Source organism: Lepisma saccharinum, chromosome 17 (assembly GCF_977018435.1).
Source record: "Lepisma saccharinum chromosome 17, izLepSacc3.1, whole genome shotgun sequence".
Lineage (NCBI taxonomy): Eukaryota > Metazoa > Arthropoda > Insecta > Zygentoma > Lepismatidae > Lepisma > Lepisma saccharinum.
In genome coordinates this window covers 23,304,779-23,320,937 of record NC_139245.1, presented here as the reverse complement: position 1 = coordinate 23,320,937, position 16,159 = coordinate 23,304,779, and the positions used below count along the sequence as shown (strand labels likewise).

Sequence of the window (16,159 nt, the reverse complement as noted above, 5' to 3'; positions counted from 1 at the left end):
TCGTGAAGATGAGTTATGATATGACAAAAGAACACCCATGCATAGGCTGGGATTTGAACATGGGACCCCTGGTGTTGTAGTGTACTGTGCTATGGAGGCTTGTTGGGAAACTCAAATGTGGCCATTCCTGAAATGGCAAATTCTGAACACACCTTTTCCAGAAATATAAATGTATATGCACACACACATACTCTTATTCAGAATCTACTAAGGAATCAGAATATGTATACATGAAATGATGATTATGAATTTTTTTTAAATATTAAAAGTTTGAATTTTCTCTTACACATTTTATGGAAAAATAGAATAAACATTTTAGGATCATTAATCTGTAGCTGTTAATTGATTAATTTTATGGTACTACCCTTTCTAGTATTACTAATGCAGGGGAAATTAAATAAATTATTTAGAAAATAATTTATTTACACTATTTTATATAATTCTTGAACCTGTACATTTTCAAGGAAAATTAAATTTTCCTTTAAAGAAAACAGAGTTCTGATGCAGTTAATACATAATGAAAACATCAGTTTTGAGAGCACACTCTTTATGCACATACACTAGTGGTAGACCAGATGGAGAATGAAACTATAAAGTCACTATTTTCTTTGTGACTAGGCTGCTGAACACTTTTGTATTAAATGCACAATAATAACCTGAAACACACACATACTACTTACTCAACCAATATTATCCTAATACCTTGAACGCAACTTGTTCCAATATAAGGACACTGGAAGTAAATTGTTTCTTTGGGTTAACTTTGCATTAAATACATCAAAGTCTGTTCGTCTTAGATTTTCAAGATATAAATCAACTGGGACAGAAGGCAAAAACACGACAAAGGCTTCTGATGGACAGTCTGCTTTTAGGGACCTTGCCTGGAAAGAAAGAAAAGAGATTGTCACATTGTATACTTAACCCATCTATTTACCTAGTCATCAAATCAAATGCCTGAGCTAAAACACACCTAGCTGCTGTTCTGATGGGTTGTGGAGTTCGTAATTGTAATACATGTTTTCCCCAACAAATGGCATCAAGTTTTGGAAAATGATCTATTAAATTTTCCATACCACTGCATGAGAATGAGGTGAATTATTTGTTCATACAAACAGTGTTTTGGGCTCATTGCATTTGTTGTACAACTCGCATTCAATGACTTTTCAATAATTTATAACTACCTTGAACATGCCAAAATGTCTTTACAGAGCATGTAGAAAAAAATGTCTTCCCATCTACTTAGACGGACGTCTATCCCTTCTCTTCATATTTCTTAAATTCAGATCATATCTTCAATATAATCAGCAATATTATCAATACAGTCCATGTAAAGAAAATATCCTATTTTCTAAACTGTTATCGTGCAGATGTACTCCCAAACTATCGATTAAGCAATTTGAGAGTGCTGCATCGTTAAAAAAACAACCAAACTCTCACACACAACAAACTTTTTTTTTTATTTGTACCGAACACAACTCGCATCATTTGGACAGAATACGAAATCAAGTCCCACATTTTTCCTTGTTACACCTGCAATCTTTCTGATTTCATGCAATATTACCATTCACATCCATTTACATTAAATGTTATTACATATTTGACACTTCCATTCCTTTTTTTATCAAGAGTTATAATTATTTGTTTTACTATATGTTATTTACACCCCAATTAAATTTACCAATTTCCCCCATTCATGCTCAAAATTTTATTTTGTTACATACTAAACACTGATAATAATCATCATTTACTTTGTCATCATTAATGTACCTTGTCATCCTTTGTCGTTGCAATTTCTTTGTGAACATGATCTTGGCTCCAATCAACTTCAATGTTAATTTTTTTCTTTTCAAATTGGTGAACACCTAACTTATATTTCTTTCAGTGTGAACAGTGATACTTTTTTCAAGTGTTTCAACAGTGCTCTTCATGAGATCGACATACATATTTATGTTTGTTTGTTTTTTGTTCCATTTTGCTTCAATTTTGTGTACAAAAGTTTCCTCCGTAATACAGTACTTTCCCTTATATACACTGTTTGCGATGAGATGCGACATAAGAGATGTATTCATTTAAAATGTCATTTTACGACAGGGTTTGTCCCCTGGTCAATCCCATTTCTTTTTAGAGGGAACTTGCATGTCAGAGCTGGCATTAAATGCTAAATCAGCAAACACCAGCCAACTCCCCGGTGATGAGAGGTCACCGGGACAGTCAGAAGTTAGTGGCCAGAGAAGTCTGAAGTGAGTAGCCTTATGTGTACACTGTAGATTGGGCCCACATGGAGGTTTGGGCCGTGCCCAACGTAGATGCCTTCCGTGGGCCAGCACCACAGGAACATGCATACCACAATTCACAAAGATGATACAAAATAACATTCATTGTAGCATCAAATGAAGATGTGTATTTACATATAAATCCGTTCCCTGATAATGATATACAGTGAAACCCAGATTTTACGTTCCCACATTACACGTTTTCCCCCTGCTCTTCTCTTCGGTGTACCAGGGTTGCCTACATGCAAGGAGCACATTTTCCATGGGGCCTCTTTTAACAGACTCACCCAGTATATATCATGTCGACGATATAACGTCACAATATTTTGGCAATATATAGTGTGTCTGTGATATATCAAGATATTTGGTGATATATATCATGTTGGCGATATATCATCATGATCTTTTAGTGATATATATCGAGTCAGCAATATATAGTCACAATATTTTAGCGATATATATGTCAGCAATATATCGTCACGATATTTGATGATATATATCATGGAGACGATATATTGCCGATATCAGGATACAGAAAAAATATCGACTTGTATCATCTGTGACTATTTTCTTGACGATATATCGCAATATGAAATTTCCGATATCGTCCATCCCTAGTAAAGGCTAACCAAGCATGGTGCTGATCACATTACCTCCAAATTGACCGATATCGAAGAACAGGGGGTAAAAGCAGCTAGAGCATGGTGCTGATCACATCATCTCCCAAATCTTCCCCAGCACGAGCTCATCAATCCGCCACTGGTGTGCAAGATTCAGTCCGTTTTCTCTTTTTCTTAATGCCTATATCTACATCGGAAATGTTGCTCATATATCGTATGTCAGTAGCGGTGATCCCCCCCGCTTTCTTTCTGCAACTTGACCAGGAATGACTGAGCACATTTCTGATAAGACTTTTGTTCAACAACTACATTTGCGCAGCTGCACCACTTGTTCATCTTAACTTCCCCTCCCTCCTGTTATCGCCAGTGGGAGTGGTGTCTGCAGGCAACTGGCAGCCAGTGTTTTGTCTCCCGGCTCCAGAGCAATGACTCATCCATCGTAAACGGAAGAAAAAGGCATTGTTTTCAATCTCCCTTCAGAAAGTTATTTTGCTTTTGAAGATTACGTAACATGAGCATCAAATGCAAAGTGAAGAGTTAAAAGATAAGCAATTTTATTTTTCTTGTTTTGCCATCTGATAAACATCTTGAACATACAAAAGAGTGCCGGAAAGAAATGCACAGGATGCTAATAATAATATATGATACTTTTTTTGGGAACCATTCACCTGCTGAAAATATCACATGCGAAATATTAAACGTGGAGGGGAGACAAAAAAAAACATTATTTATGGGAAAACTTTTGGTGGAGGGGGTGTTTGCCCTCTGCAACACTGCTAAATCCAACGTAAATAACAATGACATGCCCAGGGGAGGGTTTGATGGTAGGTTATAACCACTCTTTTTGCAAAGTATTTCTAAAAGAAAAGAAGAAGACAAGAACGTCAAAGGCAGGAAAAGATGGAAAATGAGGGCTGACTATTAAAAAAAGTATATGTAACCTCCCCACCCTTTGAAAAATCCTGGGCACATCACTGATAACAACCCCCCCCCCCCTATTGTGACATCTAAAAATGCGGAAGTTTGACAAAGCTTGTTTTCAGTTCACTTTATGCAGTTGGGCTGATCGGGACTGGACACATTTGCAGCTTAAAGTGGGATCTGAAATATTCTACATGTCTTCACTGTGAACTGAATCCAGGACACTTTGATTACAGTACACAAAGATACTTACCGTCCAACTATAAATGATCAATCAGCCCCCTTCAATTACCCGATACCTCTAAAACTAGCAACCAATTACCGGTTTACAGAGTAAATGAAGATCCCCCACAATCAGAAGCATAAATTGAACCTAATAGGCAGCAGATAGAAGCAGTCGCCTACCGTCCCTACCCTCGAAAGTGGGCCACGTTAATCCACCACTGATTTTCACAGCAGGTCTTGCTTTTTCCCCGCTTAGAAATTCATAACCATAGTTCTTTATCGATGTTGAATTATTTTTGACACAATATACCCTCTAAAAGTTGATTGTGAAGTCATTTCTTACTGACACTTGAGTTTCACCCCTCCCTTATGCTTTCCTGCCCTTTACGTTTTTTATTTACAGGCCCCAGAAAAACGTAAAATCGGGGTTCCACTGGACACCCCTGCCTCCATCCTAAAAAATAAATGAGACCTGTTTGTTGTAGATGTTTGGTTTATTCTGAGCACAACAGCAAGGACATTCACAGGAAGTAAAAGCTTGACATCCTCCTTTCAAACAAATATAATTACATCTGGCTGGACCATGCTGACTCACCGAACGAATATATTCAGGAAAACTTTCAAATTTTATGTTTTTCTTCAAATGCTCTTGTTGGGAGGGAGGATGAAAATATTTCACTTCCCACAAAAGTGTGGTTTCCACCCAGAAAAAAGAAAACAAATTTCAATCTCTACAAGTTGGTTTACTTCTAGGATTTATTTTGAACACTACCTCACATTTGAAAAGTGCATGCCCAAAAATCTCACATCTGCCAAAAGATGAGAGCATCTAGAAGGACCTACCTTATTCAGATGCAACTTGGCTCTTTCAGCAATAGCATACACCACGTCTTGGATCTGCTTGTGTGCGCGTCCGCGGAGAAACATTTCAGTGGATGCAGAGTGGCGAGACAGCAGCTCGTGTGGAATACACAGCTGGTTCCTCCGAGAATCATGTGGAATGGCTCTTACTAAATTTGTGAGACCCTGGGCTTTGCCGATGTGGCTGGCAACATGATCTGATTTCACATTTCTCAACTCTGCAAGAAACTAACAGAACATGGCAGCAGTAGCATATTATTATTCGTACATTTAACCAACTCCAATGATATTTACAAACATGCAAATTAAATATTTATTGGGATCTAAATCCAATATAGCTTCAAAATGATTATGATGCCGACTCTTACTGATTCCCATTAATGGTAATACGAATATTAAAAAGTGTAACATTTTAAAGTTGTTCATAACACTTAACAAGTGTTAATATGTATTTCATTCGCACTAGTTATCATATCGATCTGCACTAGAATTTTGGTTCAAAATATTCAGTTATAATTTTATTATGATATATGGATAATAATAAATTATGATATTTAATCACAAAATACAATCTTCGCACACAATGTTTGTGCAAATTAATGAAAACTGCAAAATTCCTAGGATATTTAGACACTACAAATGTGTTGTCTAAACGATCGAGAAACGCAAACAGTTTGTGCATGTATGTTTCGTTAAAGCTCACTTTTCATAACCCTGCCACTAGGCAATACTCAAATCACACACATCACTCACAGTGTTTTGTGCAATGTTTTGTTCCCCAAGATCACCTGACCTTACACCATGTGACTTCTTTTTGTGGGGTTTCATCAAAAGCAGGGTATTCGTCTCGCCGAAGCCGTGTGATATTGCAGCCAGAAGGGAGCATATCTTCACAGCGATCGACACACTCCACAGACCCATGTGGATGCGAGTGTGGCAAGAAGTAGACTATCGTCTTGATGTGTGCCGTGTTACTCGTAGTGCACACATTGAACAGTTGTAAGCGTAAAAAAAACTTTTTGACTTCCTCGTTCGTTCTGGACTGGTTTAATTAATGTAAGTTCAATACTTTACTTGCAATAAAATTTTGTAACCCCCCAATTATTTCTGAAACACCCGGTATATTGCATATTACCATCTCTAAACCACTAACCTGATGCCTCAAGAATTAAATAATAAATGGCTGATGTTGTGTGCTCTGCATAAACTTCCATTGCTTCCAAGTCTTGAAACACTGGCACTTCTAAAACTTGCAATCTTGAAGAAATGAGCCTCTGAAGATACCACTTCGATAACTCGTGCTTTTTCACAGCCTGCAAATGGAAAGACTTCAATCAACATGACACATTATCATGTTCTTAAAAGCAGACAGAACCTGTGATAACAAATTAAAACAAACTGTTTCAAGACACCCTCTCCTGGTCTGCTAACTTATCCCCTCTTATCTGTAAATGTGCTTAATTGAGACTCGTTTGCTTAAAACACTTTTTACTTTTAAAAATTTTCCACAAAAATAACAGTATTATTTCTTCTAATAATAAGAAATGTTCCATATACCTCTATTGTTCTCCATATTGTAAAAGCATGACCAAGTGATTTCATAGAAAAGCACTGCAGAGAAAAGATAAGCTTTTCTAGAGTTACTCACCCTGTATAGTTCTTGAACAACAGGATGCTCTGGGACTTCTCCCACCATCTCATTCCCTTTGTAGATAGTGTTAAGGGCTTCCTGCCAAAACGTCATTCGCATCTGGCCAACATGAGGACTGGTTACTTGTTCCTGAATCCTGGCTAACTCAACATTGAATGCTCGGATTGCAAAAGCTGTTGTGCGTGATTTTCTTGGGAGGAGCAGAGTGCATAAGTAGTTCTCATAGTCATTCTGCCTGCAAAATGAATGTAATTCAAACATCTAATTTAAGAAAATAAGACACTCAATATCAATGCCATGTAGATACATAATGCACATTACAATGCAACTTTACACGACAATCTGCAAGAGTTTTCCTTTAATTTCTATATTTCTTATTTTATGTCATGTGATAAGGATGTATAATGATCTGATGCAAAATGCTATGACAAGCAGAAAATAGGATGATGAACAGATTCTCTCTTGTGAAGATGAGAGTTGTGTTAGCTCTGAAAAACCAGAACTCACCTGGTCGAAAAAAGTGAGAGAATCTGTATAACAATGTAGGGTTTTTCTCATAAATATTCTAAATACTCATACATTCAATATAATAAATTCAATTTAGTTAGAATTAGTTAAAATCTATGCATTTTGAATATTTTATAACAGTCATGTCAAACTCAATTCTTAGCTAGTGAAAATTCTGGGGACTTTACACCTTCAACAAATACTTATTATTCATAAATACTACTTATTACTTAGTTACAAATAGTGTGCTGTATCAACTACAGATTTGACTGAAGTTGCAAAGAATTAACACATTAAATCTAAAAAATTACTAAATACCTTCCAGTTGATATAGCTGTCTCACAATACTAATTTGGTTTCAGAAAACAGCAATACAAACAATACAGCACATTCGCACAAGCCTAAGACTACCAATCTGCATGAAGTTACACCAGTGTACCACTACATAACTTTCCATTATTACAAGTTTTGAAATGAGGCACAAAATGTTCAACTTATTTGACAACTTTAGTGTCTCGAACAATGATTCCAAACTCACAAAAATATGGTGATGAGCCAAATTTTGGTCTTTGGTCAAGACCCCTAATAATTGGTATTTCCAACATCAATTAAATAACTACTGTGTTTGAATGTTTTTGTCGAGTAAGGTGAGAATGAAAAATTTGACCTACTGTGATATGCTCAGGGTTTTACGCTTTTCAATAAGCATGTGCATATATCACAATAGGGCACTGCAATCATCAGTTGCAATGAAGCAGGAGACCTAACAAACCAATTGCTACCCAGCAATAGTGACATGCACAGCGATGCTAACCATAGCATAATTTACAAACTTGCTCTATTGGAGGGAGAAATTCAAAGGATGATAATTTGAGAAATTAGAAATAAAATTATATCCAGATCTTATTTCCGGTCAAGGCAAATAACCCAACCACACTCCTTTTCTCTTCATCTTTTCTTTACTCTCGCCAGTTTACCTCACGGGTAGAGAGTGGGGCACAAATAAAACAAATGTTCAGCTTTGTAGTCTACGATTCATCTCAAACTTTATCTAGTTCAATGTATATCACACTTCGATATAAATTTACAATACTGGAAGTATCTCAGATTGCTTTCAAATTCGGCATACTTGCTAATTTTGGCCTCGTGATCACGAATCTGCAGTTAAAAATTGGCAGTCACATCTAGAAATTGCAAAATTATGTGCAGATATTACCGCTATGATTGTCGATACACTAATATGGTAACCATGTTTGATGATGACAAGTGAAGTTCGCTATTCGTTACGGTAAAAATTTACTATCCTTCGGACACCTCTAATTTCTTTGTTTCGTCAATTTTTGACATTCGTACTTACGTATCTGCTTCGCGGAACATTCCTGTAGGTGTATCAACGTTCTTTTGATGAAATTAATTGCAGTTTTTCACATTACCAGTACGTCTTTCTGATAGGCCTTTTTGCTTGCCCGAGACGAACTAACCTAACCACGCGCCAATGGTTCGCAATTATTTCCAATTTCTAGATCCTGATACTAACACGACACAAAATTTTAACTATGTTTCCTAACCTAACAGAACTAACCAAACCACGCGCCAATGGTTCGTGGGGCTAGCGCCAATGGTTCGCAATTATTTCAAATTTCTAGATCCTGATAGTAACACGACACCAAATTTTAACTATGTTTCCTAACCTAACAGAACTAACCTATCCACGCACCAATTCTCTGTCGGAGAATTAATTTTCAACGAACAACATGAATTTCAGCTATGAAACATTCCCACATCACACAAAACACCTTCCCGATGTTCAACAATGCCACAGGAACTTACTACGGTAAGTAGTTTCTTCTGTAAAAATAAATAAATGTGTCCGAAGGATAGTAAACAAGTACCCAATTTTGGAATGCAGAACATTTCCTAAGGTGAAATAATGCATTTCTAAGATCATGTCTATTTCTTACATGTACGAGTATTTACTGTTACTTGTTATTTCGATTCTGTAATACATTATAGCGGTCGATAGCGTACTGGTTCTGGGCGCGTTGTGCGAGTGTTTTGTCGATTTATGCAGTGTTGCAACGTAGTTCACCGGAAAATACCTACATTCGTGCCCGGATTTGAAATTATGCTAATACCTCGCAAACCATTCACATTAGCCCCAAAAACCATTTTCTGTAGGGTTAGGTTAAGTTAGGCAAGCATAGTTTTTAAAAAAAAATTAAAAAATGACACGTCATGTTCTAGTGAAAACGCTGCGAGTTTGAAACACCGACTACGGTATTACGACATCTAACACAAGGAACAATGTGTTCTCGTGCAGAAAGCAAATGGCGGCAGCAGAAACAGTGTGTGTGTGAGAGAGAGTTTCGCAGAAAACAACATGTATTCGCATTAAAATGTATCAAAACTACATTCACGAACTTCCACAACGCTACATAAAATTATTTCCGTAAGTACTTTTTCCTGTAAATTTGAATAAATCCGTCACCCCTATACTATAATGTTACCATTACATAGCACAATTGGTAACATTATCGTATGGGTAAAACGGATTCCTTCAAATTTACAAGAGAAAGTACTCACGGAAATCATTTTCTTGAGCGTTTTGGAAGTTCCTGAATGTAGATTTGATCCATTTTAATGTGAATGCGTTTTGTTTTCTGCGAAAATCTCTGTCCGACACGCTGTTTCTGCTCCCGCCATTTGCTTTTTGCATGAGAGTGCAATGTTCCGTGTGTTAAGACGATGCAACCCCGTAGCCAGTGTTTCAGCCTCGCCGTGTTTTCACTAGAACCACCTGTCGAGTTCGGAACAAGCCATTTTTCCAGAATGGGTGCCACTTATCGCACAACATTGTAGCAACATTGTGTTCGGACGTCACAGGAGAGAGCTGTTTTTACAATTTTTCTTTCTATTTATGCTAATGGAACCTAACCTAACAGGCCTAACCTAACCACGTAGGCATTCCTCGTCTGACGTCAATATTCAAGGTTGCAAGATTGTTGTGCGTAAAGGAAGAGAATTAACGAATTACTTATCGCACAACACTGTAGCAACATTGTGTTCTGACGTCACAGAAAAGATCTTTTTCATGTTAGGCAAAACAAGCTAACGCGTCTCTTAGCGAAAATAATAATTTTTCTTTGTATCTATGCTAATGGAACCTAACCCAACAGGCCTAACCTAACCACGTAGGCATTCCTCGTCTGACGTCAATATTCAAGGTTGCAAGATGGTTGTGCGTAAAGGAACAGCATTAACAAATTTCGAAATAAAGATGGTTCCGACCCGAATGGGTGTGACTTATCGCACAACACTCTAGCAACATTGTGTTCTGACGTCACAGGAGATACCTTTTTCATGTTAGGCAATACAAAGGTAACGCGTCTCTTAGCGAAAATATTATTTTTTTCTTTGTATTTATGCTAATGGAACCTAACCTAACCACGTAGGCATTCCTCGTCTGACGTCAATATTCAAGGTTGCAAGAGTGTTGTGCGTAAAGGAAGAGCATTAACGAATTGCGAAAGAAAGATGGTTCCGAATTGCGAAAGAAACATGGTTCCGAATTGCTGTGTATGGACAATGAACGTGGTAAATCACAAGGTTATTTTACAAGTTCTACACGTAAATGCGACGTATTAGCATAATTTCAAATAGGGGCACGAAAGTAGATATTTTCCGGTGAACGAGGTTGCACCACTGCATAAATCGACAAAACACTCTCAGAACGCCCCCTAAACCAGTATGCTATCACGGCCATAATGTGTTACAGATTCGAAACAACAAGTAACAGTAAGTACTCGTAAATAGAGAAAATAAACATTATGTTAGTTAGAAATGCATTATTTCGCCTTAAGAAATGTTCCGCAACACGTTAGCAATGTAAAGAAGTCCGAAATATATGATTCGTAGGTGTTTCACCCATACGATAATAGTACCGCACAATTTATCAGCATTTAGCATAATTTCACATTAAACAGTACTTTTTCTTATTGGGTGGTTGGCAACGGTGAACAGGCGTCACTGCCGAAATTATAAGTGCAAGGCATATGATTAGTATCATTTCAAACTATAACTCCTACCGAACTAAATTAACACAATAATCTGCATTGCTATCACTGGCATAGAACTTCTTGTCACATGTGTTTCTCAATTTCGCATTACATAAAATAACACATCGAAAAGTTCTTAAAATATGATGAGCCTCCATCACAGACTACTCCATTAGCCACAACTCACAGATTATATGCCACATTGGAATGGAGTCCAATAGTGTGACGTCAGAGCATAGGGGTGTGCGGGACTGTTGCTCAACGTTCACTCGTGCGCAGGGTTGGCATGTTTAAAACACTTTGTTTTAAACGTTTAAAACACACGGCTTTGTTTTTTACAAATGTTTTAAACGTTTAAAACAATGTGTTTTAAACATGTTTTTTTTAGAAGTGTTTAAAACACATTTTGGTACTTGATATTTTATAATCATTGATATTTTTTTGTTTGGACCCTGTTTTTTCATTGAATCTGTGGCAATTAATCCGTGCTTTAGGGGTCTCACTTATCGCACAACACTTGACCAACCTTTTGTTCTGACGTCACGGGAGAAAGCTTTTTAATTTTAGGGCACATGCCTACGTTGTATACACAAGGTAGCAAAACTGTTGTGCGACAACAAAGACCCGTGCTTTACTGTAGAAATCGAAACTTCTCAGTTCTTTGTTTCCTACCGTCCTGTAAGTTTGAGACAGGTGGAAGCTGGAAACTAATATCTGAATACACAATGCGTGATTTTGATCATGACGTGATTTTTATTTCTCTTGCGATACGATTCATTGGTTTGTATAATAGAATGAAGCGCAGATGGTTACTTTTGGTAACATAATTTTGTACTTGGAAAGATAAATTGATCTGGAGAATTTATTATAACACCGCAGGTTGTTTTCTGCTATATAAACTGTTCAGGTAGCAGGAAATATTTCACCTTGATTTTTCCAGGACGAGGATAGTAATTCAATAATATTTAGTTTCTTGAAATTTAGATGAATATGAATCCTAACCTACTTCAACAGTGACGGAAAAAGGGGGCTATTACACCCAACCTTTGACCCTGCAGTAGAGGTGTGCGGGATCCCGAAAGGTCGGGACCGGGATCGGAGGCAAAACAGGCCCGTAGCTAGAGGGGGCAGGGGGCAACTGCCCCTCCCTGAGAGCATGCTTTGGCACATCTGTGAAAAATTAAGAACACATTCCTACCTGAAATTCTCAATAATCTTTACAATTATATCATGTGTTACTCTAGCAACATAACAAAGACACTTATTGATTTTGTGATTTATTAGAGTGTGTGGGATTCCGTATAATGTCGTATCATGATTGGGGGAGGGGGGAATTGCTTCCAGATTCAGACTTCGGAAAATGATTTCGCAATTTTCAGTATCTAGAAGAGTTGTGACATTTTGAGTAGTCTTGTATTAAAAGTGCGTAAAGGTGTCGGATGTTTTTCTTGGGATGTGTTGCTATGAACTTGGAACTGCTTAAATTTTTGCTTCATGTGATAGAGAGAGGGAGTGGATATTTGAGTTTTGTTACGTATCGTTGCATTTCTGCCACTTCTAGCTAATGGCAACAATGACTGATGACGTGAAATTGATGAAGAGACACTCACAAACAGTGCCGAAACCACAGGGGGACATGGGCATTGCCCTCCCCCCCACCTTGGACGGAAGTCCATTCTATGGGAAGCAAACATTGAAGTAAAAAAACAAGACTAGGAGAATCTAAGAATAGCAGGACAATTGGATACTCATGATGGAATTAGTTTTTACGTGTTCCTTGCATTTTTCTTACAGACGGCCAAGGGGACTTGCAAGGGGCAATAGCCCCCCTCCATTTCAAATTTTATACAAATAACAATACATTTCGTAAAATGTCCTTGCTCGCTTCGCTCGCAATATCTGCTATTCTTATAGTCCAAGTTCAGAGCCATAGCTATGGGGCGGCGGGATTCGGCCCTGGGAGCCAAATGATCTATAGTAAAAAAAATGTTTACGGGGTGCCATGGCATTCTCTTTAAGTTATTTGCGCCCTATTAAAACAATTTCTTTCTATGAAATTTAATATGAAATATTAAAGATGACACTAATCCAAGAAGTCATTGATCAGTCAAGGGATTCCTGTTTGTTTGTCAGGTGTCAAAACATGTATTTCAACTATAATATAATACAATTCACACAATATTTTGCAAAATGGTTAACGTAACCAGTAGGCAAACATTGTCTGTAGTGATGCAAGAGTCTCCCCTTTGAAGGAAATAGAGTCCGTGGTGGACTAAGGGACCCATGCTTTAATGTTTTAGCAAGTACAAAAAATGTATTACAAATTTTTACACAATCCATCAAAGTGTAGATAATATGTAACCATTATTATTTAATTAATTCGATTTTTCTTACATAACACAATACAATGGTGTTGTTGGATTCACATTAGATACCTTTGTGTGTAAAAATCTTGCATCCTGGAAACCAGAGGGAATCATTATGAAGCATGATTTATAAAGGGCTCCCTTAATCAGTTTTGCAGAGAGGCCCAAAGCTGTTGGTACATATTGATCATCTTTAACATTATCGACCTGTAGATATCAAGTTGATACAGTCTCTATTAGCTTATTTATGTTAAACTTTATATTCTTTGAAGTGGCGTGCCCAGGATTTTCGAAAGGGAGGGGTTATGTCTACATTTTTAAGTAGTCATTTTTCATTTTGCCATATTTTCCTGCCTTTCACGTTATTTTTTTTTAAATATTGGACCAAAAGGGAGGGTTATAACTCCCACTAGTCCCCCTTGGGCACGCCACTGATTCTTTGACAATCTGGAAAGATCATTATCGAAATGTTGCTATTTGATGCTGCTCGAAGTTTTTATTGATCGTTGCAGTTTCAAGATATCATCCACTTATCTCTTTTGGGGGAGGGGGCAAGTGCCTCTGTGTACCCTGCTATATTTGCCAATGTGGCACAATATATTAAGAAATTACCCCCTCTAGGATTGACTTCGCCCCCCCCCCCCCAATGAATTCCTGGCTACGTGCCTGGGGCAAAAATTCCCGGCCAGTTCGCGACTTCGGGAAATGACTTCCCGACTTTTCGGGATCCCAAGCAGTCGGGAAATACCGAATGGTCATTTTAAAAAGTCGTCAATTCTCGACGTTTTCTGCATTGTAAATATCTGAAACTTATCGGAAATTGTTAGTTTTGTACCAGAAGTGCAAAAACAAGCACTTAAGATGGATATTACGTGTAGAATTCGAGATTTCAAGAGCTTTGGGAAATTTCGAACATATCCCGTCCCGAATGTCGGGATTTAAAGAATTTCCCGTCCCGACCCAAAAAATTATGTCCCGCACACCCTGCAGTATGGTAAACCTTATCTCCAAAGGTAAATAAACTCTCCTTGCCGCCGCTACACTCATAAAAATGAGTATTTTTTCTTTAACGACTTTAACTATAATTTACTGGGAAAAGGTTGACTTTCTTTTGTTTAAAACATGTTTAAAACATGTTTTTTTAGCTCATGTTTAAAACTATGTTTAAAACAAAAAAAACATGTTTTAAACAAAAAAAAACAGTTTGTTTTGTTCTTTTTAAAAAAACACAAATTTTGCCAACCCTGCTCGTGCGCCATAAAGAACAGTTTGTGAAAAGATTAAATACAGCCCTTTCGTGCGATAGTGTGTGTTCCCTGTGTTCTTTTTATTTTAAATAATGTCACTCTCAAAACCTAGCACCAGCAGTACAGGCACCAAGGGTGCAAAATCTAATCATTAACCTCCAGGAGAGTGAATCGGAAATGAGTGAAATCAGTGACACGGAGACCGAGGAAGACGACGAGAGTGGTGATGAATAAATACCTTCAAGCTTCTTTCAGGTATGGGTTTCTCGTATATGCTACAGTGATATGATATTATAATCCTGTGTAGAAATATTCACTATATTATTTCACTGTACTCATATATACTGTGCATGCATTATCAAAATAATGGACACATCGCGAATTTTCTGTCCTTCCCTTGCGCTAGCAGTTAGTTTGGCAACAGCGCAGTAGCACTGGCTGGGTATTGGCCGAACTCATGTTCCTTCTAAAAGCGTGCGCCGTAATATGTACCAACAACTTTTGGCTTCTCTGCAGAATTGATTAAAAAATCCTTTATAAATCGTGCTTCGTAATGTTTCCCTCTAGTTTCCAGTATGCAAGATTTTTACGCACAAAGGAATCTAACGAATTATCCAACACGATTGTCTTGTGTTATGCAAGAAAAATCAAATTAATTAAATAATAATGGTTACATATTATCCACACTTTGATGAATTGCGTAAAAATTTGTAATACTTTTTTTGTAGGCCTACTTGCTAAAACATTAAAACATGGGTTCCTTATACTCCACCACGGATTCTATTTGCTTCAAATGAAAGACTCTTGAATCACTACAGACAATGTTTGCCTACTGGTTACGTTAATCATTTTGCAAAATATTGTGTTGTTGAAATACATGTGTTTGACACCCGACAAACAAATAGGAATCCCTTGATTGACCAATGACTTCTAGGATTACAGTGTCATCAATCATTAATATTTCATATCAAGTTTTATAGAGGGAAATGTTGTATCCCCTTTACATTATGAAAAAAAAATACCTTCCTTAATGACTATGGTACGAAAACGAACGATATTAGGGGCCTCCTTCGCCTTAACCCATTTCCACGGCACAAGGTCTCTGGGCCGCTTATCGCCACCACTTTTTGAGAAGAAGCGTGCAAATCTCAAATATCAGGGTCTTTTTATGCTGATACTAATTTCTGCCAGTCACACAATGGCTTAAGATATATGAATAAAATTAGGAGAATCCACTCCACAGCAGAAGAGTTGACATAGTTATTTGTTAAAAAAATTAGGTTGTGCCTGAGGTACTTTAACATACAACGTCTGCTACAGACACAATGTAATATTATAAATATAAGAAAATAAATATATATAAAAAAGAGATTTTCAATTGTATTTATTTCACTCTAGCTTTTTTCTACTTGTCATTTTCTTGAACTTATATT

At 37.2% G+C, this 16,159-nt stretch overlaps 1 protein-coding gene across 1 annotated transcript; it reads right to left on the bottom strand.

Moving 5' to 3' along the window:
- Positions 1 to 176: 176 nt before the first annotated feature.
- sicily (NADH dehydrogenase (ubiquinone) complex I, assembly factor 6 homolog sicily) lies at positions 177 to 11,282 on the bottom strand. The gene is made up of 5 exons (XM_083139138.1): positions 11,144 to 11,282; positions 6,549 to 6,786; positions 6,054 to 6,213; positions 4,883 to 5,118; positions 177 to 881 (listed from the first exon to the last, which is right to left on the bottom strand). Exons 1-5 carry the CDS (start codon positions 11,269 to 11,271, stop codon positions 696 to 698), a joined length of 948 nt encoding a protein of 315 aa, XP_082995264.1. The 5' UTR covers positions 11,272 to 11,282; the 3' UTR covers positions 177 to 695.
- Between the last annotated feature and the right edge of the window lie 4,877 nt (positions 11,283 to 16,159).

Bases quoted from the DNA above. Each gene is read 5' to 3' on its own strand.
- sicily (XM_083139138.1), bottom strand. From the start codon at position 11,271: ATGGAGGCTCATCATATTTTAAGAACTTTTCGATGTGTTATTTTATGT. The intron at 6,787-11,143 runs GTAGGAGTTATA...TTCATTTTGCAG, and splicing joins TATTGTGTTAATTTAGTTCG to GCAGAATGACTATGAGAACT. The intron at 5,119-6,053 runs GTTAGTGGTTTA...AGTTTCTTGCAG, and splicing joins TTTAATTCTTGAGGCATCAG to AGTTGAGAAATGTGAAATCA.